The sequence below is a fragment of the Eubalaena glacialis genome, chromosome 11 (assembly GCF_028564815.1).
Source record: "Eubalaena glacialis isolate mEubGla1 chromosome 11, mEubGla1.1.hap2.+ XY, whole genome shotgun sequence".
Taxonomy (NCBI): domain Eukaryota; kingdom Metazoa; phylum Chordata; class Mammalia; order Artiodactyla; family Balaenidae; genus Eubalaena; species Eubalaena glacialis.
The window spans coordinates 63,447,056-63,468,830 of record NC_083726.1 but is presented as its reverse complement, the minus strand read 5'-3'; the positions used below and the strand labels follow the sequence as shown (position 1 = coordinate 63,468,830).

The 21,775-nt window shown below is 45.2% G+C and overlaps 1 protein-coding gene, 1 long non-coding RNA gene and 1 pseudogene across 2 annotated transcripts; 2 read left to right on the top strand and 1 right to left on the bottom strand.

Moving 5' to 3' along the window:
- Positions 1 to 3,535: 3,535 nt before the first annotated feature.
- LOC133101684 (uncharacterized protein C10orf143-like) lies at positions 3,536 to 4,398 on the top strand (annotated as a pseudogene).
- Positions 4,399 to 5,835: 1,437 nt separating this feature from the next.
- LOC133101237 (uncharacterized) lies at positions 5,836 to 9,491 on the bottom strand. The gene is made up of 3 exons (XR_009702604.1): positions 9,405 to 9,491; positions 6,663 to 6,778; positions 5,836 to 6,300 (listed from the first exon to the last, which is right to left on the bottom strand). It is a non-coding gene; the product is annotated as an uncharacterized LOC133101237 (long non-coding RNA).
- Positions 9,492 to 10,230: 739 nt separating this feature from the next.
- On the top strand, positions 10,231 to 13,189 carry ANKRD33 (ankyrin repeat domain 33). Its single transcript, XM_061205463.1, has 4 exons — positions 10,231 to 10,352; positions 10,598 to 10,727; positions 10,909 to 11,049; positions 12,172 to 13,189. The coding sequence occupies exons 1-4, from the start codon at positions 10,296 to 10,298 to the stop codon at positions 12,891 to 12,893; spliced, it is 1,050 nt and encodes a 349-aa protein (XP_061061446.1). The 5' UTR covers positions 10,231 to 10,295; the 3' UTR covers positions 12,894 to 13,189.
- Positions 13,190 to 21,775: the final 8,586 nt, after the last annotated feature.

Sequence of the window (21,775 nt, the reverse complement as noted above, 5' to 3'; positions counted from 1 at the left end):
CCCTCGCACAGAAACGAAGACCCAACACAGCCATAAATAAATAAATAAATTAATTAATTAATTAAAAAAAAAAAAAAGCTAGGAGTCCAAAGGGTATGTTCTGAATATAAGATTGAACCTCAAATAAATCCACCCCACTGTCACCTCCAGGGGACTTTAATGAAAGCCTCCTCAGTGCTAAACTGATGGAAAGGTTCTTATCCCCTCTATCCACTTGAGCTGATCTGCAGCCCAAGTTTACATTATCCTGGGTGATCCAAAAACCTCCAAGTCAGGAATTCCATTGAAAGTGGTTCAAGACTGGTGGTACCTCTAAGTGCCTGGCAGAAGCAAGCTCACATTCTCTGAAAGAAGACACCTTCATCCTCAGCTTCAAGGAATTTCCAACAAAATATTCCAGGGAAAATAAATAGCTCACAGTTTAAAACAAAAAAACACTAAACACAAAAGGAAAAAAGACTATCAGCAAGATCCAGCCCACCCATATAATCCAGGACAATCTCCCAATCTATAGATCCTTAATTTAATCTTATCTGTAAAGTCCTTTTGCCATGTAAGGTAACATATTCACAGGTTCTGAGGATTAGGATGTGGACATCTTTGGGGAGGCTATTGTTCAGCCTATGATAACAATGTTACCTCATTCCACAAAGTTTGAAATCATAGAACTTTAAAATAATTAAATGGACAAATTTAACAGCAGACAAGAAACAATTGAAGAGAGAATTAGTAGACTGGATGCAGTTCAAAAGAAATTACCCAGAATGCCTCACACAGAGGAAAAAAGAGATGAAAAGTTTAAGGAGATGTTAAGAGACATGGATAATAGAGTGATAAAGTTAACATATGTTTAAATGGAGTTCCAGAAACAGAGGAAACAAAGAATGAGACAGAGGCAGTATGTGAAGAGAATTTTCCAGAATTGATGAAAGACAACAATTTATAGATCCAAAAGCAGGATAAATAAAAATCCAGAGGAAGGTAAACAGTAAGAAATCCATACCTACACATAAGAAAAAACTTTAGAACACCAAAGACAAAGAGAAGATTTTAAAGACAGCAAGAGAAAAAGGACAAACTTTAAAGGAAACAAAGAACTCTCAATAGTGCAATGAAAGCCAGAAATCAGTGAGATAGTTTCAATGTATTATCGCACCCAACAACTGCAACATACACATTCTTTTCAAGTATACATGAAATATTTGGCAAAATTTAACCATATACTAGACCATAAAGCAAGTCTCAATTAATATAAATATTTAAAATTATGTTCTATCACCATAGTACTAGAAATCAGTAGCAAAAATATAATCACCATTTGTTTGGAAGTTAATAAACATACTTAAAAATAATTCATTGGTCAAAGAGGATATAAAAATGGAACAACTAAAACAGTAATTACTGGGAAATTTAAAGTCTTAAATGTGGATATTCAAAGAGAAGAAAGGATGAGAATTAATTATCTATATTTATATCTCAAAAAATTAGAAGAATAATAGCAAAATAAATCAAAGAAAGTAGAAGAAAATATATTTTAAAAGATAAGAGGAAACCAATGCATTAGAAAACAAACAAACAACAAGAAGATCAAAAAATTCTTTGAAAAGACTAATAAAATTGTCAAATTTTGGTGAGATTGCTCAAGAAAAATAAAAGGAGGAGGCACAAATGACTGACATAAGAACAAAAATGGGGACTTAACTATACATGTCACATTCATAAAAAGACTGTAAGAAGAAGATATTATGAACAACTTTATGCCAATATATTAAAATTTTTGGATGAAATGGACAAATTCCTAGAAAAAGATAACTTTCAAAATTGACTTAAAAAGAAATTCAAAAAATGAATAGTCCTATTACCATTAAAAATATTGAGTTAGTGGTCAAAAATATTCCCAACAAGAAAACTACAGCCTGGTTGATTTCACTGGGAAGAGTAACAAATATTAAGGAACAAATAATCATGATCCCCTCACAGACTCTTCCAGAAAAGAGAGAATGAGAGAATACTTCTCAACTTACTATATGAGCCTATTTTATGAATTATTATTTTATGATATCAAAACCTGACAAGGGTGATAAGAAGTGAGAATTAGAGGCCAATTTCATCCATGAATATATGTGCAAAAATCCAAAAGCATTTATAGATAAATTATTAAAATCAATAAGAAAGTTTAGAAAGCTTGTTGCATATAAAATTAATATGCAAAATATATTCTATTAGAATAAAACATATAATATAAAATAGAACATAAAAATAATATATAGAAATATAGAATATAGGAATAAGCAGTTAGAAAATATTAATAAAATTAATAAAAGGATACTATTTACCTACCATCAGAATGTATGTAAGAAAAAATCTATCAAAACATGTACAATATAAAATGTTCTATTAGTCAACCACATATCAGTACTTTAACACACACAAAAAGTTGATTTTTCACTCTCATTCACTCAAAATCTGCCATGTGTCTGGGTGATTATCCAGGTAGCAATTTGGTAATTCAGGTTGCTTTGATCCTGTGGCTCCATCATCTTGCCATGAGGCATCCTCCGCCATCACCAAGGCAGGAAAAAAGCTGCTGGAGAGTCTTACATTAGCAAGTGAATGCACAGGCTCAAAAGGGACATTGTCAATTCCACTCACAACCTATTAGACAAATTAACCACACAACTTCGCTTAGTTGCAAGAGAGCTGGGGAAGTATAATCCTCCATATGTCTGGAAGAGATAGAAGAATTGAATATGGGTGGGCACAATAAGTCTCTAGCACAGACCTTTAGGGAGAAAACTATAAAATACTGAAGACATTAAAGAAATCTAAATAAACAGAAGATAGACCATATTTAAGGATTAGAAGATTCAATATTATAGAGGTATCAGTTTTCTTTAAATTGATCTACAGATTAAATAGAAGAGTCTCTTATATGGTCGCAGACAGGTGTTCATTGCAAAGCTGGAGTCACCTGAAGGCTCAACTAGCCTGGATGCCTAAGGTGGCTCACTCCCATGATGCTGTGGATGCTGGCTGGAGGCTGGAAACTCAGCTGGGGCTGTCAACTATAGCACCTACAAGCTGGACTTCTCATAGCATGGTGGCTGCATCCTGAGAGGGAATAACTTGAGAGAGTGTCTAGAGAGTGAGACTTCCAAGGGGGAAGCTGAAAGGTTTCTTCTGATCCAGCTTCAGATGTCACACAGCATCACTTCTGCCATGAGCCCCTAAGACCAGCCAGATTCAAGGGAAAGGTAAATAGAACACCTCCCAGTAGGAGAAGTGTCAAAGGATTTGTGGCCATCTTCAATCTGTCACATTTGACAAACATTCAAAATTCCAGTAGTTCAAAGGACCAAGAGTAGTCAAGACATTGTTAAAGGAGAAAAAGAAAGTGGGAATGCTTGCTTTGGCATACCATGATTTATTTTAAAGCTTCCGTAATTAGGACAGTGTGATTTGGGCCCAGGTATAGACAAATAAACCAGGTACCTTCTCTGTAGTTCCTTCATCTTTAACATATGGCTTCTGCCTCATGGTTCAAGATGATTGCTTTAGCGCCAGCTATAACTTCTGCGGCCAGAAGGCAAGATGGTGAAGACAAGAAGAACACATTCCCATCGCATTAAAGATACTTCTAGAAACTGAGCATACCATCTCCACTTACAAAGAGTCAATTTAGGCCAGAGCTTAATCACATAATCATACTCAATGCAAGGATGGCTAGAAAATGTACTCTCTAGTTGGGTAGCCTGTGTCCAGCGAGAGAATTCTATTACATACAGTCCACAAACACATGAAGAGATGTGCAACAATATTAGTTATTAGGGAAATGCAAATCAAGATCATAATGAGATACCACTTTACAGCCTTCTAACTGGCAAAAATTTAAAGTGACAATACAAGAGTGGAAGAAGATACAGACTCACAGGATCTCTCTTACATTACTGGGTTCAGTTATAAATGGTACAAACAATTTGGAAAACAAGTTTGCATTATCTCCTAAAATTGTATAATTGAATGATTTTTGACTCAGCAATTCCACTCCTAGAATACTCTTGCATACACAATCATGCAAGAGCGTTTGATGAGAGGCTGGGCGGACTCAGGCCTGGGGCCGCGTGGACACTCTGGCCCCGGTCCAGTGGCGACGGCAGAGGCCAGAGGAGCTGCAGATTCCGGGGAACTGGAAACGGGCCTGCAGGAGATTGGAGGCAGCTGCACAGGAGCAGGGATGCCCCCAGGTGAAGGCGAGCACCCTGGAATCCTGGAGCTGGGAGGAGCACCAAGGACAGACAGTGGCCAGGGGAGACCAAGTGTGGGGATTCTTCGGCTCAGCCTTCCTCCAGATGCACTGCGGGGGAATCTGGACATTTTAACCATACAGAGAATTGTTAGAAGATGCAAGTTGAAAAAGGAAGATTCCAATTGTGGTTTGGAACCCTCTGTGCCAGCAAATGTAAATCTCTCGTGGATGGATGTGGGTGCCCACCTGTTCAAATAGCAGCCCGGTTTGTCCTCTCCGCCAGGTAATCCCATGGGCCTCTGCGCCAGAGCCAGGAGGATCCCGTCACTTCAGAAGAGCCTCCAAATTATTACTCAGTAGGCCTCCTTTCAAATGCGTCTTGCTTGAGAAGATCACTTGCATTATTTAAAAGTTTAAGAAAATTCGGTATCAAACATCCTGTGAGGTTTGAGAATCCTGTGGCTTTGGACCCATATCTAGATGTAGCCCTGCTTTATACTTTTCCATTGTTTTATGGATGTATCCAGGGCTATGTACTCTTTTTAAACTAAAAGTCTTATTTTTATATTTAAAATGCACTATAATCTTCAACTGAATTTTACTAAATGCTAGTACCCAGTCTGTTCTGTGTGAGTCCCTAACTGAAGTTATCAGGCACAGGACCACTTTTATATTAAAATGGAAATTTCTCATTGAAAAAAGAAGAGTGTTTGGGACTTCCCTGGTGGTCCAGTGGTTAAGACTCCACGCTTCCACTACAGGGGGGCGCGGGTTCGATCCCTAGTCAGGTAACTAAGATCTTGCATACCTCCCTACTGGATCAAAAAAAAAAAGAGTGTTCATAGCTGCACAATTTATAGTAGCAGAAACTTGGAAACACCCCAAATATCCATCAATAAAGTAGCATGATAACTGTGGTATATTCACACAATGGAGTGAATATACACACAGCAACAAAGATGACCGGACTGTAGCACCACACGACAATATGAATGAATCTTAGCAATATGTTATTCAGTGATAAAAGTAGACAGCAAAAGGCTACATACAGCATTTACATCCTTTAAGCTAAAATACTAGAATTATATATGTGTAATATACATAATATATATACTTTGAAGGAATACCTAAAGATGCAATACAACAATATATAAAGGAACAAAACAAAGGGCATGAAATTCAGGATTATAGCTGCCTTGGGTGGGGAGAGGCAGGGGATACACTGGGAAAATCACGTAGTGTATTGTCAAGTTCAAGCTTTCGTTTGGAGGTGGTATTATGGGTGTTTATTGCCTTGTTAAAAATAATTAACTAATTAATAAGCTAAATAAAAGCAGACTATACAGGCACCAATAATGAGAACTGGGGATTGTGATTAATCTGATTCAGCATATATGAGGTCTAAGAAAGAGAAAGAGAAAAAATTAAATCTACATCAACAATAAGCAAAACAAAAACAGAAACATGAGACTTTAATTACGATAGCAAGAAAAACTATAAAGAATCTAGGAATCAACCTAACAATGAATGTATAAGACCATGCTGGAGAAAATTTAACACTATTAAAGAACATAAAGGAAAACCTGGAAAATGGATACATACCATGTTTGTGGAGGAGAAAATTTAACATTGTGAGGCAGTCAACTTTCTCCAAATTAATCTATAAATTCAATGCAATTCCTATCAAAATGCCAGCAAATTTTTTCTAAAGAATTCAACAAACTTATTTGCATTTTTTTTTTTTTTTTGGCTGTGTTGGGTCTTCGCTGCTGCGCGCAGGCTTTCTCTATTTGCGGCGAGCAGGGGCTATTCTTTGTGGTGGTGCACAGGCTTCTCATTGCGGTGGCTTCTCTTGTTGTGGAGCACCAGCTCTAGGTGTGCAGGCTTCAGCAGTTGTGGCACGCGGGCTCAGTAGTTGTGGCTCACAGGCTCAGTAGTTGTGGCATATGGGCTTAGTTGCTCCACGGCATGTGGGATCTTCCCAGACAAGGGCTTGAACCCGTGTCCCCTGCGTTGGCAGGCAGATTCTTGACCACTGCGCCACCAGGGAAGTCCTGCAATTTTATATGAAAGAATAAAAATCAATTTTGAAAAAGAAAATGAAATATGGAGAACTCACCCTATCAGGTAGTCAGACACACTACAAAGCTGGAGTAATAAAATCAGTGTTGCATCAGCACTGGAACAGTCTAGTAAAATGATATAAGAACTCAAACACAACATAAAACATTAAAGAAAACCTGAAGTTTATATATGATAAAGATGATGCTACAAATCAGGGGAAAGAGAATTGTTTAATAGATGGGGTTATTTCACTAGTTGGAGAAAAGGCTAGATCTTGTATTAGTCTGTTTGAGCTGCCATAACAAAATACCACAGACTGGGAAGCTTAAACCATAGAAATCTATTTTCTCACTGTTCTGGAGGCTGGAAGTCCAAGATCAAGATGCCAGCAGGGTTGGTTTCTGGTGAGAGCTCTCTCCTTGGCTTGTAGATGGCCTCTTCTCACTGTGTCCTCACATGGTCTTTCCACTGTGCTCACACAGGGGTGGGGGAAGGCAGGAGAGAAAAAGAGAAAGAGAGCGTGCTCTGGTGTCTCTCCCTTTTCTAAAAGGACAGCAGTCCTATTGGATTAGGGCCCCCTATGAACTCATTTAGTCTTAAGTACCTCCATAATATCCCTGTCTCCAAATACAGCCACATTGGGGGTTAAGCCTTCCACATATGAATTTTAGGGGGACACAATTCAGTTCATAACAGCTCTCTTCCTCACACCATATATAAAAGTAAATTCCAGATGGATTAAAAACTAAATATTAAAAATAAAACTGCAAGATTAATAAGAGAGATGAAGATCCTTGTGATCTTGGAGTGGGAAATTCTTCTTAAGCAAGACCCAAAAGCACAAAGTATAAGGAGATTTTTTATGAATTTAACCACATCAAAATTCAGGATTTCTTTCAATGAAGTTCACCACAGATAAAGCTAACAGAAAGGTTTATATTACAGTTGCCACATTAAAACCCATCTGACAATGGGTTTATTATCTAGAATATTAAAAGGAATTCCTGAAAACTCAATAAGAAAAAGACAGGAAATTCTAATAGAACATTGGACCCAGGCTATGAACAGGTGATTCACAGGAGGGGAAACAAGAATGGCTATCAGGTATGTGGAGAGATGCTCACCTTGTTGATAACCAGAAAAATCCAATGTAAAATAGCAATATCCCTTTATAGTTCTGTACCATCAGATTGACAAATATTAGAAGGCCGAATAAGTACAAGGGTTTGTAATGATTTGGGAGACTTATGCACTGTTGGTGGGTGCACTGCAAAATAGGGAGCAATCTGACTGTATCTGGTCAATAAGTATGTATGGTCCCTATGACCTAGCAGTCTCAGAGATGCTCTTTTTCAGGTCTACAACTAGATATGTACAAGGATGCTCACTGCAGCATTACTTGCAGTGGCATGAAGTTGGAGGCAACATAGGTGTCCATCACTGGAAGAGTAGATAAGTAAAATGTGATGGATGCACACTATGGAATTCTATTCAGCAGGAATAAGAGGGAAGGAAGAAAGAGGTTACAAGGTACACCTCACATATTTTATCAAGAGAGCAAAGGTTTTTTTCAGGAGCCTCACCCATCAGACTGCTGCTTGCATTTCATTGGCCAAAATTGTGTTACCTGGTCACACCAAACTATAATAAAAGGTGACTAGAGAGAAGGGAGGTTATGGATAGGGATTCTATCATCTAATCAGTGATTTCTGACACATAATCTGGTAGATTTCTTCTAACTGCTGCATAGAGTCCATAGTGTGCATTCACCACATTTTACTGTGATGGCTAGAGGTACAGCAGTCATCTTGTGACCATGAGGAAAAGTCAAGAGACTCCTAGAGAAGGCCCTGACAACATAAAGTTACTAAATCAACACCAACAGCTTCTTATGCCTGAACTTTTTATCCCGTATGAAGAATAAACCTCTATTTGTTTAAGCCACATGTGTCAGTTAGGGTTCAATTGCAGACAACAGAAATAAATCTGGCTAGTTTACATGGAGAAGCAGGCTCTAGGTCCTGGAACAACTCCCAGCTTTGAGAGGCATGTGACCTCTGCCTATGATGGGGAAAACAACAGTCACTACTACAGGAAGCTGATGAATCAGGAAGCTGCTCACCAGGACCCTCCTGCATCTGTCATGACCTGTGACAGCAAAACGGATGTCCCATGCTACTTAGTTCTATTCCAAATTTATGCCTCACACAAGAGTAGAACCTAAATCACAGATTCCTAGCTCACAAGAATCTGGGAGGTGTCATTTTAGCTTTCTAGCTTCTGTAGTTTTGGATGGATGTTGAACTGCCAGAATGTGGCAGCCACCACACCACTGAGGTCAGCTTTTGGTTACTTACAACCAAAGGCACTCATGACTGGCACACTGCACAGGATGCAACAAGGCCAGATCCCAAAAACATAACGCTGAGTAAAAAGAACAAACACGATGAGCTCTGTAGCACAATCTAAGGTGTTACTTAAAACATACACAAATCAACACTACCTTTTTCAATGAAATGTACATTTTCAAGGATATATGTGTCAATTGGTAAAGGAAAGGAGGAGAATGGGCTGTGGGGATCGGGGATGAAAGAGATAAACCAAATAAAGTAAAATAAAACAAGAGAGAGATCTTGTACAGTCTGATAGTGGGAGTGATATAAGCAGAGCAATATGATTGGCTCCCTTTTCTACACCTGAGGTCCAAAACCAATTCATTAAATTTGATATTTAATAGTAATTTAACTTAAAGAATAATTTATTAATTTAATAAATAATTGTAAATAAATGGTTTAATTTAAATGATTTAAGTATTAACACAATTTAAATATTTCATTTTTAATTTACCACACCAGATTAATCCATTAAACTTAATATATCATGATTTTTGTACCCCTAATTAAGCAATTCTTTATACTTTAATTTTCCCAGAACCTCAAAAAATAGATTCAGGTGACCCCTGGCATCCCACCTCCGTCCCAGCCCCTATTTAGTGAGATGTCTTCATCTGCACTCTCTCCCACCACCCCCCATCAACAAGCCCTGCTCCACCAAGGAGGAAGGGACTTCAGCTTTCGGGGCCGAGTTCGGAAACCTGGCAGCCCTTCCGTCGCCGAAGGGTCTCGTTCTGCGGCAGCTAGTCTCCCCAGAAGGCCGAAGGTGAGCGCGTCGGCGGAGACGCAGGTCTTACTCTCAGAGCCGCCTCCGCGGGGGAGGAGCCGCCCTGACTCGGGCCCCGCCCACTCGGGCCAGGCTCTTGGGGCGGGTGTTGGTCGGCTTGGAGAGGAGAGCAGCGTCCCCGCCCGCCCCCCCATCCCTAACAAACCCGGCTTGATCCAGCTCAGCCCCGAGGTGTCTGAGGCAGCTTTTTCTAAGTCGCGCCATCTGTTACCTGCGTTGCTTCCTGGGGCAGATAGTCCACCTCGAGACACTCCAGAGACCCCGTGCGTGTGCTCCCAGGAGTCTGGGGGGATGCTGTGGGCTCCAGGCTGGGCCCCAGCAATGACTGCCTCCTAGGGACCCTCCAAACCCCAGGTAAGGTCCCATGGGAAAGAGAAGACCGCCTCTCTCCTTGACTCTCACTAGGATCCTCACTTGCAGTGAACGACTTCAGCCCTCTTAGGGTTCCTGCCCCTCGGCCTCCCTGCCAGGGGCTTGTCCTCTCTCCAAGGTGGATGGGACGGGAGACTCCAGCGGGAAAAAGCTCTCGCCAGGGCCAGTTGGGCGATTCGCAGCTGCTGGGACCCCTCCCGGAATCCAGGGAGACTGTTCCCTTCATTCTGTGTTATAGATGCCAACTTCGTGAGGAGGGGAGACTCGCCTTCTTGCCCCCAGGATGGAAGAGGAGGAGCTGACATTGCAGAAGGGAGGGCTGGACGTCTCTGAGGCCCTGTCCCACCCCGACAATGAGACCTTTACCCCAAGCTGCACCCTGGGCGCCCTGTACTGGGCCTGTTTCCGCAATGACACTGCCCAGCTCCAAGCCATGCTGGATGATGGGGTCTCCCCAGAGGAGGCCACCCAGGTGGACAGCAATGGGAGGGTGAGCTACCCTGGGTTCTTCACAGGGCAGCAGGGGGCGCTCTGTGTCCTCACCACGCCACACTCATCCTTAGAGAGTCTCAGGATCAACACCCACAGCCTGGGTCCTCAGGAGGGAGGGAGTGGGTGAGAGTGGGTCTTCACAGGGGCTGGAACATCTCTGGGACAGTTGTGGGTTTAGAAGGCACAGGGCCCCCCAAGGAGCTCCTGGAGGAAATCACCGGGGCTGAGCTGTCCCTCCCCCAGACAGGCCTCATGGTCGCATGCTACCATGGCTTCCAAAGTGTTGTGGCCCTGCTCAGCCGTTGTCCTTTCCTGGATGTGAACCAGCAGGACAAAGAAGGAGACACAGCCCTCATGCTGGCTGCCCAAGCAGGTGAGAGGCTGCTAACCCCACCCTTTACCAAACCCCATCACCCCCCAGACCCGGCCACAGCCCCACACTCTTTGCACCGACGTTCTCCCACCCCAGATGCTGCCTTGTTGGGTGGAGGGTGGCTTTGGGGCTTTGTCATCCCTTTCTTGGGTAGCTAAGCTCTGCCCTTGGTGCCCTGCAGGCCATGTGCCTCTGGTGAGTCTCCTGATCAACTACTATGTTGGCCTTGACCTGGAGCGCCGGGACCAGCGGGGGCTAACTGCGCTGATGAAGGCCGCCATGCGGGACCGCTCCGAATGCGTGGCTGCCCTCCTCATGGCAGGTGCATGGGGCCTGAACCAGGATGTGTGGTCTCCAGTCCCTCCCCCACGCCTCCCCACCAGACACTAAATCAGCTGTCATAGTTGCAATGAGGAGAGAGTTGGAGATGGAAGATCAATCCAGGCTGACTTCCTGGAGGAGGGGAGTGTGCTGGGGCTTCTCACAAGCAACAAAGTCCAGCTATTGATAGCTCTATTTGCATTGCGAATGGCTGTCCCAGAAAAGAAAGCTTGGGAGGATAACCTAGACCAGCTGGAGAACCTAATACAAAGAAGGCTGGTATCTGGAACCAAATTCCTAAGTTCTCATCCCGGCTCTGCCACCAGCTGAGTGACCGTGGGCAAACAGCTTCCCTCTCTGGGCCTCACCAGTGTAAGATGAGAGTGATGGCTTTCTCTGGGCTGATTTCCAGCTCTGATGAGCCGGGGTTCCAGGAATGCAGTGACGGGTAGTTGAGACATGTGGCCATGTAGAGTTGTTCTGGGGTGAAGTCAACACTGTCTGTGGAGTCTCGGGCCCTCATTACTCCCTGAGGTGGGGCTGCCCTCTGTTGTTCACTCGGGGGGACCCCAGCCTCCAGCTTTTCCCTTTCCCATCCGGTCAGACTGGGTTTGGGGTGAGAAGGGAGGAAGCTGTACACCCCCTCCTTTGTCTCAGAGTGACTGCCACTCCCCTCGCTCCCAGGATTAAGGGTGTGTGGTGGTGAAGAGAAGAACCTGGAGTGGGAACCATCAGGATCCCCCCTCCACCTGCTCCAGAGGGTACAGCTCGCCCCCCACCCATCCTGGGCAAACTTCACACCACCCCTCTGGTCAGTGCCTTGGCTCAGGAGGTCTCTATTCTTCCCCAGGTTTGGAGATACCCATCCCCCCAGTAGGTCTCTGTGAAGTCTTTTCCCCTCGCTGGACTCCAATTTCTCTATCAGTCCTAAACCGGAAGTTGGGATCTGGGATTGGTACTGTCTCTGGGCTGTAGCCACAGAGGGCCCCAGCTTCCAGCTGCAACAGGATGGGACTCTGTGGCTTTGCATGTAACCCCAATCAGTCCTGCTGCTAAAGAATCTGCCCTTCTGCAAGTCACCAATCCCTGTCCTACCCCATGTCACCCCCGTGCCCACCCCCAGGTGCTGACCTGACTGCAGTGGATCCTGTCCGGGGCAAGACAGCCCTGGAGTGGGCATTTCTGACCGACAGCTTCGACACGGTGCAAAGGATCAAGCAGCTGCTGCGGCGGCCCCAAGTGGAGCAGCTCAGCCATCATTACCAGCCTGAGTGGCCAGCCTTGCCCGGGCTTGTGGCCCAGGCCCAGGCTCAGGCCGCCCCGTCTTTCCTAGAACGACTTCAGGCCACCTTGAGCCTCCCCTTTGCGCAGTCTCCTCAGGAGGGGGGTGTCCTGGACCACCTTGTGACCGTCACGACCAGCCTGGCGAGTCCTTTCCTCACCACTGCCTGCCACACCCTGTGCCCTGACCACCCACCTGCACTGGGCACCCGAAGCAAGTCTGTGCCAGAGCTGTTAGGCACTGCCCCGCCCCCTCCCCCAGTACCCCAACTTCCCCAGGAAGTCCCTGGCCCCCGGGTCTTCATCCCCTACCAGAGCCCTCAGGGTGTATTGAGCATGTGCCATCAGTGGCTCCAGCCCAGAGATAGTACCAGCCTCAGGCCCCAAGCCCCTAAGATCCTCCTCTCCAAGGCACCCTCATCTGGCATTCAGTGGAAGCCAGAGCCCAGGTCTGCAGGGAATCGAAGGCTGTCCCTTCCTGTCTGGAGATACCAGGAGCTCAGGATGGAGAGGAGGAGGCAGGAGGAGGCCAGGTTGGCACAGAGCCAGGGGATGCCGGGATAGGCCGGGCTGGGAACAGGTAATCAGGCCCCTCCCTGAGGCTCCTTTGCCCTCTAGAGCCCCTTCTGCCTTCCCATCCACCTCTGTCAAAGTGACTGTACTCTCAGCCTGTGTACAAGGTTATTCATACTGCATCGTATGCAACAATGAAAGAGTGGAAACAACCTAGGTGTCCATCAAAAGGGGACTGGCTAAATTGATTCTGAGTGTAAATGCTGCACACCCGTATGATGTATTCTATACAGTGGCAAAACAAGAGTAAGGAAGCTCTTTATGTTCTGATGTGAAACTATCTTCAAGATGTATTAAGTGAAAAAAAACAAAAACCAAAAAAACAAGGGGTGGAACAGTGTATATGACATGCTACTATTTGTCAAAGTAAAATCTGCACCAAGATAAAGTTGACTAATACAGATATGTAGTGAGTACGAAGATTTATTTAACTACTTAATGAGCAAACTAGCAGGATGGATCAAAGGAAGAAATGAAAAACTATTATTGACATTCAGGGGAAAAAAGAATGCTTGAATAAGATTGCAAAGTTAGATACAAAAAAAATCAATTCCTACCTGGCAATAAAACCATAACTTTTTTTTTCCTACCAGACAAAAATAATTTGCTATTTATCAATCTTCTACTAGTTAACCTCTTAACTTTATAGTCTGCGCACTAATCAATAGTAAATCGTATAGCAAACTTACTTCCCCTGAATGACCCATAGGTGAGGTTATTAGCCAATGATCTAAAATATCTTTGAAAGGGCACTTAGTGATTTTTTGGTGTGCCTTATTTACAAGTTTTGGGTATTTTTTCTTAACATATTTGTCGCATAAATATATTTGCTTGCTTATTTGTGATAATGAAAGCAACCACTTACAAGGTGCTTACTATATTCATTAAGACATTTAACACTCCCAATAATCCTATGAGGATTTTATCTTTGAGGACACAGGGTACAGAGAGGGTAAGGAATTGCCCAGGTTCACACAGCTAAAAACTGGCAGAGATCAAGATTGAGAGCCAGCCATTCCAGTTGTAGGGGCCAGACTCTTAACACCAAACCATGCTGCCTCACAGCACCTTTCTGGAAAGAGACATGACAGTTTTTTAGGGAAGAAGACTAAGCAGCTGATCAAGGGTGGAAGGGAGACTTTTCACTAAGTATCTTTTTGAAACTTTAGGCCTTTTTAAAAAATAAACTTAATTTTTTCAAACAGTCTTAGATTTACAGAAAAGTTGTGAAGATCATGCAGAGAGTTTGCATGTACCCCATACCCAGTGTCCTCTTTTATTAACATGAGTGTAGTACATTTGTTACAATTAATGAACGAATGTTAATACATTACTATTAATAAAATCCATTCGTAATTCAGGTTTCCTTAGTTTTTTCCTAATATCCTTTTTCTGTCTAGAATTCCTTTCAGGACACCACATTACATTTAGTCATCATGTTTCCATAGATTCCTCTTGAATGTGACAGTTTTCTCAGATTTTCCTTGTTTCTGATGACCTTGACAGTTTTGAGGAGGACTGGTCAGATATTTTGTAGACTGTCCCTCAACTGAGATTTGTCTGATGTTTTTCTGAAGAGATGAGGATTATGGGTTTTAGGGAGGAAGATGTACCATTCTCCTCACATCATATTCAGGGTACCTCCTATGAACATGACTTGATCACCTGGCTGAGGGGATGTTTGTCAGGTTTCTCCACTGTTATGTTCCTCTTTTTACCCCCTTTCTATATTGTACTCTTCAGAAGGAAGTCATTATATGAAGCCCACACTTAAGGAGTGGGGAGTTATACTCCATCTCCTTGGGGGTGGAGTATCTACATAAATTATTTGGAATTCTTCTGTACAGAATGTTTCAACTTTTTAGTCAAGTATTACCAAATTTTGAAAGACTTGAAAATAAATCTGCTCTTGTGTCCATCAAAAGATGAATGCATAAAGAAGATGTGTTATATATATGCACATATACACACACACAATGGAATACTACTCAGCCATAAAAAAGAATAAAATTTTGCCATTTGCAACAACATGGACGGACTCGGAGGGCATTATGCTAAGTGAAATAAATCAGACAGAGAAAGACAAACACTGCATGATATCACTTACTTGTGGAATCTTAAAGAATAAAACTAGTGAATATAACAAAAAAGAAACAGACTCACAGATATAGAGAACAAACTAGTGGCTACCTGTGGGGAGAGGGAAGTGGGGAGGAGCAAGATAGGGTTAGGGGATTAAGAGGTACATACTACCTTATATAAAATAAATAAGCTACAAGGATATGTTGTACAACACAGGGAATATAGCCAGTACTTTATAATAGCTATAAATGGAATATAACCTTTAAAATTGCGGATTACTATGTCTTACAACTGAAATTTATATAATATTGTAATCAACTATACCTCAGTTAAAAATAAATAAGTAAAACACATCTGTTCTTTGAATAGAGGAAAACATACACACACACACACACACACACACACACACACACACACACACTGAGGTGACAATGATATTAGGGTTAGATAGTGTGTGATTTCCCCCAGAGGGTTCTGAAGGCAACTATGGTGAACCAGAATGGGTTCAAGGTTAACTTTGCCATTTCCTACCTGTGTGATCCTGATTCTGACGCTTAAGTTTCTCTTGCCTCTTTTCTCATCTGTTAATTGGGGGCAAACAGGGTTATTGGAAAGATCCATTAACTAATATGGGTAAAAAGGCTCTGTAAACCGTAAAGAGCTGCCAAGAGTTGAGGTGCTATGGAAGGGCCCTGGGGAACCAAGTTTGACCGAGTTGCTTCCGAACCTCTGGGATGGAGCTAGAGTTCTTTCCTCCCCACCCACTGCTGAAATCAAAGCACATGAAGCCAGCCCTGGCCCTGGGCATTGCAGCCAGGGAAAGAAACTACATCTACAGGCTTGGAACAGCATGGAAGTTACATGCTTCAGCCTGAGAGTTGGCCTGTGACCTTGGGCAAGTTATTGGACCTTTCTGAGTCTCAAGGCTCTTATATGTAGAGTGGAGGTTATAATGACTTGTCACCAAAGGGCTGTTGTGAGAATTAAATGAGCGAATGCAGCACTCCGCACTGTGCCTGGCCTTAATGTCATCATTATCCTATGTAATCCTCACAACCTTCCTCGTTTACAGCTGAGGAAACTGAGGCTATGAAGGTTAAGGTACTTGCCCAAGGTCACCAACTGGTAAGTGGCTAAGTAGTACTTGAAGTTCAAGTCTGTCGGACTTGGAAGCCCACGTCCCTTCCGTTGCAGCACGCCCGGGCCAGAGAACTATCCCTCTGTGGCTCTCCCTCCAGGCTCACTGGCTTAGGGTAGATCTGGGCTAGCAGGTGGTAATGCCTTGTCCATGGGTCAGACAACAGTTTCCAGCAGAGGGAGCCTCTCCACCTTGGAGAAGACCCACCCCTGACCATCTCCGGGGCCACTAGAGTCCTAGGCCAAGCCATGTCTCTCTAACCCTCTAACAGCTCCTGACAGCCTTTCAGGCCACCAGCAAGGAAAGAAGTCTAGTGGGCTGCCCTAAGTCCACGTCTCCACTAGCACCCCCAGCCTGGCTCCTGCGGCTTCCGAACTGAGTCCCTGTCAGCAGAGGCCAAGGAGCCCAGGACAAGGTCCCTGGTGGTGAAGCACACAGGCCACATCAAAGCCGCTCTGCTACAGCCCACAGACGTGGGTTCGAATCCTGACCCTGCCTCTTATCTCTGTGACCAGGTCCTCTCCCAGCCTCGGTCTCCTCCTCTGTAACATCCAATGGTGATAATATTTCATCGCTGCTTCCCAGAGTTGTTGTGCGGCCTAAACAGTGCGAGGCATGCGAGGCATGGAGCACGGCCTGGCTCACGGTCAGCGCCCGGTAAACAGCAGCTTTTGTTACTGTGCTGGGCGGCAACGGGTAAGGAAACGGCCAAGGGGGCAGTTCCGTGGAGGAGGCCAGCGGACGTGTCCTTGGAACCCCATGGCCTCCCCTGTGATTCTAGGCTATTATTCTGGTGGCCCCTGAAGTGAAAACACACACTTATCCCAGACAGCCTTCTCAGACCGGCTCCCACACGGCTCTGCAGCCCAGCGCCCCCAAGCCCAGCCCACTCCCCATCACCATAGCGCTGATGGCCTGCCAACCTGGCAGACAGGGGCTCCTACAGAGGGACTGCAAGGTTGGCTGTCCTGACGCACACTGGGATGTCAGCCAGGCTGTGGGGACTCCTGGGGAACCCTCCCCTCACTCCTGCGAGGGCAGAAACCGTGTCTGTCTCCCTAACCCCTAGGTCTGTGCCCGACCCATACAGGCTCAATAAATGTGCATAGAAAAGAACTGAGTTCAGGCTCCACCAAGGTCTGGGATGCTCAGAGGGGCCATTATCATCTCCCTCTTCTTTTCAGGGGCTGCCCTGGTTCCAGGAGTGGCAGTGGCCCTGGCTATTCCAGGGCACAGCCTAGGAAACCCCTATTGGGTCAAGAGAAGGCAAAGGAGTACATATATGTGGGGAGGACAGAAAGACAAGCGGGGGCTCATTTGTTTGGGTCCCCTTATTCCCAAACTGGGGCATCTTGACAGGATTCCCTCCTCTCCAGCAGTCGTACTTTCCAAATGGTTGAACACATCTATATACCTTCCATCACACCAGCCACCAGGCCAGCCGTGCCCCTCCTCCTCAGAGGGACCACGGCTTCTCATGGTTAAGGAAGATACTGCGTTTGAAGGGAGGACTTGAGGGCAAGGCTTGGGGTTGGATGGACTCTGCAACATCCCTCAGAGTCACACAGGCAACGTCACATGCGGACACAGGGTCAGCCAGGGGCCCTAGGGGCCTGCAGGCTCACAGGCACAGAAGTACACACAGGCCCACTGGTCCGCAAACTTCTAGTACCATACAGAGAGGCCAGCCATACAAGCACACATAAACACACCCCATCACACAGGTGCACAAACACATAGGTTCACTGACAAAGGAAAAAATAAAGACAGGGTCTCCCCACTCCCTGAGGTTCCTGGCCGCTCCTCTGCCCTTCCTATCCCTTGTGCCCCCAACACGTTGCAGTCCCCCGTCCAACCGGCTCCATACACAGCCTGTGTGCCGGTGGTCGAGGCTGCAGAGTCTGTCTAACCATTGGGAACAGGAGTTAGGGGGCTGAGGGAGGGCCAGGCCTGACCCTCGAGTCCTCCCCACAGACCTAGGTATCATCCGTAACTATGAAATCCATGGTCCCTCTCAGGGAAAGGAGAGAGGTGGTGGGGACTTCCCTGGTGGTCCAGTGGTAAAGAATCCACCTTCCAATGCAGGGGACTGGGGTTCGATCCCTGGCCGGGGAACTAAGATCCTACATGCTGCAGGGCAACTAAGCCCATGCGCCACAACTATTGATCTCGCGCGCCTCAACTACAGAGCCCACATGCCCTGGAGCCTGCGCGCCACAACTAGAGAGAGAAAACCCACATGCCACAACTAGAGAGAAGCCTGCAATCCGCAAAGAAGAGCCCACGCGCCGCAACAAAAAAGATCCCTCATGTCTCAGTGAGGATCCCGCATGCCTGAACAAGGATCCCGCATGCCACAAAGAACCGCCGCAGCCAAAAAAATAAATAAATAAATAAAGAAAGAAAGGAGAGAGGTGGGCAGCTAAAGCCTAAATCCTTCTTTGTGGTTGTTTCCTCCAGACCAGGCTTGGCTACCCCGCATCCCCTACATACTACATCTGTGATTTGCCCTGGGGGACAAGGGGCAGAGGCCTGCAGATGAGGGAGTCTTGGAGACAAGAGCTCGCTGAGAGCCCTCAGTACCAGGCTCCCTGGCGCTGGGAAGGGCAGAGCCTAGGCACGGATGCTGGAGGGGTAGGAAAGGGGCAGGATTTGTGGCATTTCCCCTCCAGCTGGAAACAAAGGCACATTCCTGTGTCCAGCTCCAGCAATCTGGTCCCACCCACCCGAGTGGCTGGAGCTGAAGGAAATCCCGCTGGCCTCTGGCCTCACCCGGCCACTCAGCCTCTCTTTCAAACAATGTCTGTCCCAGCCGGGGCCATTACCAGCTCTCAAATCCTGGGGACCCTCTCCTTGTCCAAATAACAAGCCCTTTCCATTGGGGATGGTTCCTTTAACTCCTCAGACTCTCTCCTCAGGCAGCAAGGGTCCCCGCAGTAGCACCCAAGAGCCTGCCAAGCCTCTACCCCCTTGCCAGACAACTCTGCCCCCTCTCACCACAGAAAACTCAGGCCCTGCTTGTGTTTAGAGTGGGCAAAAGTCTTGATGCCCCTGGGAACTCCTGTGACACCCAAAATGCTCAGCCAGACCCTCAGGACATCTTCAAGTCCTGAGATTCAGTGGAACATCCCCCCAAAACAAGATAATTCACCTCAGCTAGTGGACACATCTTCCTTTACTGCAGCAAAATTGCAACTCTAGGGAAGAGTGGAGGTACCATGCATCTGACTTAGTGAAGAGTCAAGAGATACTGTGTGATACCAACAGAAGAGGAACTAAAGGTATATTATTAAATTTACAAAAGAATAACATATGATCAATGATTAGAAGGGAGAGAACCTAAATGACCTAAATTCCGAAGCTTTTAAATCTAGAGAGAGCAGAAAGACAAATACTGCATGGGATCCCTTACACGTGGAATCTAAAAACAAGTCAAACTCATAGAAACTGAGAGTAGAAAAGTGCTTGCCAGAGGCTGAGGGTTGAAGAAACAGGGAGAGGTTGGTAAAGGGTACAAACTTTCAGCTGTAAGGTGAATAAGATCTGAGGATCTAACATATAACATGGTGACTATGAAACTGAGTCCCCCTAAAACCGAGTTCCCTTACCAAGTTTATGATTAATCTCTTTATCCAAAATTTATTCCCTTTCTGGTCCCCTCTGACCTCAATCCTGTGCTAACTGAACACTAATCAACCAGAGTCAGATGATTAAAATTGCAGTTGTTGATAACATTGTTCATGACTAAAATTGCTATTATAAATATCACCATTAATGTACAAACTTTAGGTTGTTTCTCCAAGGCAAGATCAGCTAACAGACCCCTAATCCACGGACCAACTAGCCAGAGAATCGTAAACCAGAAGCATCCTGACTCTCAAAACTACGATTAAGAAATGTCACAGAAATGTCAGAAGACGATGATTAATCCCAGCCTCTTTGTTCTTCCCCTTAAAAAAACCCCTAACTCAAAGACCATGTGGGAGTGGATCTGAGGCTTGTCTCCTCCTCTTTTACTTGCTGCCCTGCAGTAAATCCTTACTTTGCTGCAAACTCCTGCTGGCAGAGTTGGACTTTCTGCGTGGTGGGCCCACAAGTCCTTTGCTCAGTGACAACTATAGTTGATAACACTTTATTGTATAATTGAAATTAGCTGAGAGAGTAGCACTTAAATTTTACTCACCAAAAAACTTCTCATCAAAAAAAAAACAAAATAAAAAGATAAATATGTGAGGTGATGGATGTGTTAATTAACTAGATGGGAAGAATCCAGTCACAATGGATACGTATATCAAATCATCACAATGTACATTTTAAATATCTTTTGGTAAAATCTTGCATCTGTTTAAAAATTGAAGTATAGCTGATTTACAATGTTTATACTTTAAATACCTTACAATTGTGTTTGTCAGTTATACCTCAATAAAGCTGAAAACAATCTAGAGATAGAAGTGTAAACATATTATTTAGAGTTATAGAAGTAAATGTCAGAAAAATAAATAGCTTTGGGAAGGGGATGGCCCCAGCAAGAGGATCTGGGGCTGGACACAGTCACTTCTCATTATAAACTCTTCTGCAGAATTCTTAAAGTGTATTTACTCTGCGCTTATTTGGGATTTCCTGAGTTATTTTCAGAATGGCTGCCTCATGCCTCCAAGCCCTCTACAGTGGCTCTACATTCACCTATACAGCAACCCCTCAGAGAGCTATTCATAGAAGAGGCAGTATTTAGTGCTCCTCTCCGAACAGGTAAGGAGACTGAGGCCCTTGTCACACAGGCAAGCCTCCGCCCTCCTGGAGACTCTCAGTTCATGCTCCTTCTCCTGCCTCACAGCTCAGTCTCCTTCTCTCAAAACCAGACAGCTGTGAGAGTTGCACAGCTAGAGAAGAATGTTTCCAGGTATTTTGCTTTTATTTGGAGAATGTGGTACAGATGGAATTCGCAGCCCCTTTTTACAGGTATGGAAGCTGAGCCTGGGTGCCCTCCTCCAGCGCTGCGGCCGGTTTGGAGGAGGAGAGTCAGGGCCTCGAGGAGGCCCGTGGGGAGGGGCAATCCACAGGTTGCTGGACTGCCGATGAGGAGATGGGACTGGAGCAGCTTCTCAACAGAGCCCAGGCCCCTGAGGCATTGTGCGGGCACCATCTCATCTCAGCCTCCTGCCCTGAAGTGCCATCCCTTTCTTAAGAGCTTCCCTCCTGAGATGAGTCATCCTCAGGGCTCCGGCTGGGCAAGGAGTGGCCAAACCCATCTAGGGGACATCCTGGAAGAGCTGGAGAGAAAGAGGAAGGTGACCCAGTGGCTCAAAGTGTGGCCCCTGTCTGCCAGCCTCTTCCTGAGGTGCTGGACAGAGCTCTGGCTGCCCTACCCTCCCCAAACATTAGCAGTGGCCAAACTGTCTTTTCACCTGAGCTGTGGTGTCAGGGCCCAGGACCAGGTGGTTTCCTGAATCTTACAGCCAAAGGAGATAACACAAGGCTGGGAAGAACCTTTGGGAGGATCTGGTCTAAGCCAGGCTGGAACCAAGGCCCCACGCCCCCTGGTTTACTGCTCTTCTCAGGACTCCATGGTAATGGAGTAATGGTGTAAGGGTGCCTCTGGCCTGAGCGGAGGAGACCTAGGGAGGGCACGTCCTCTCCCTGCAGCCCTCAGAGC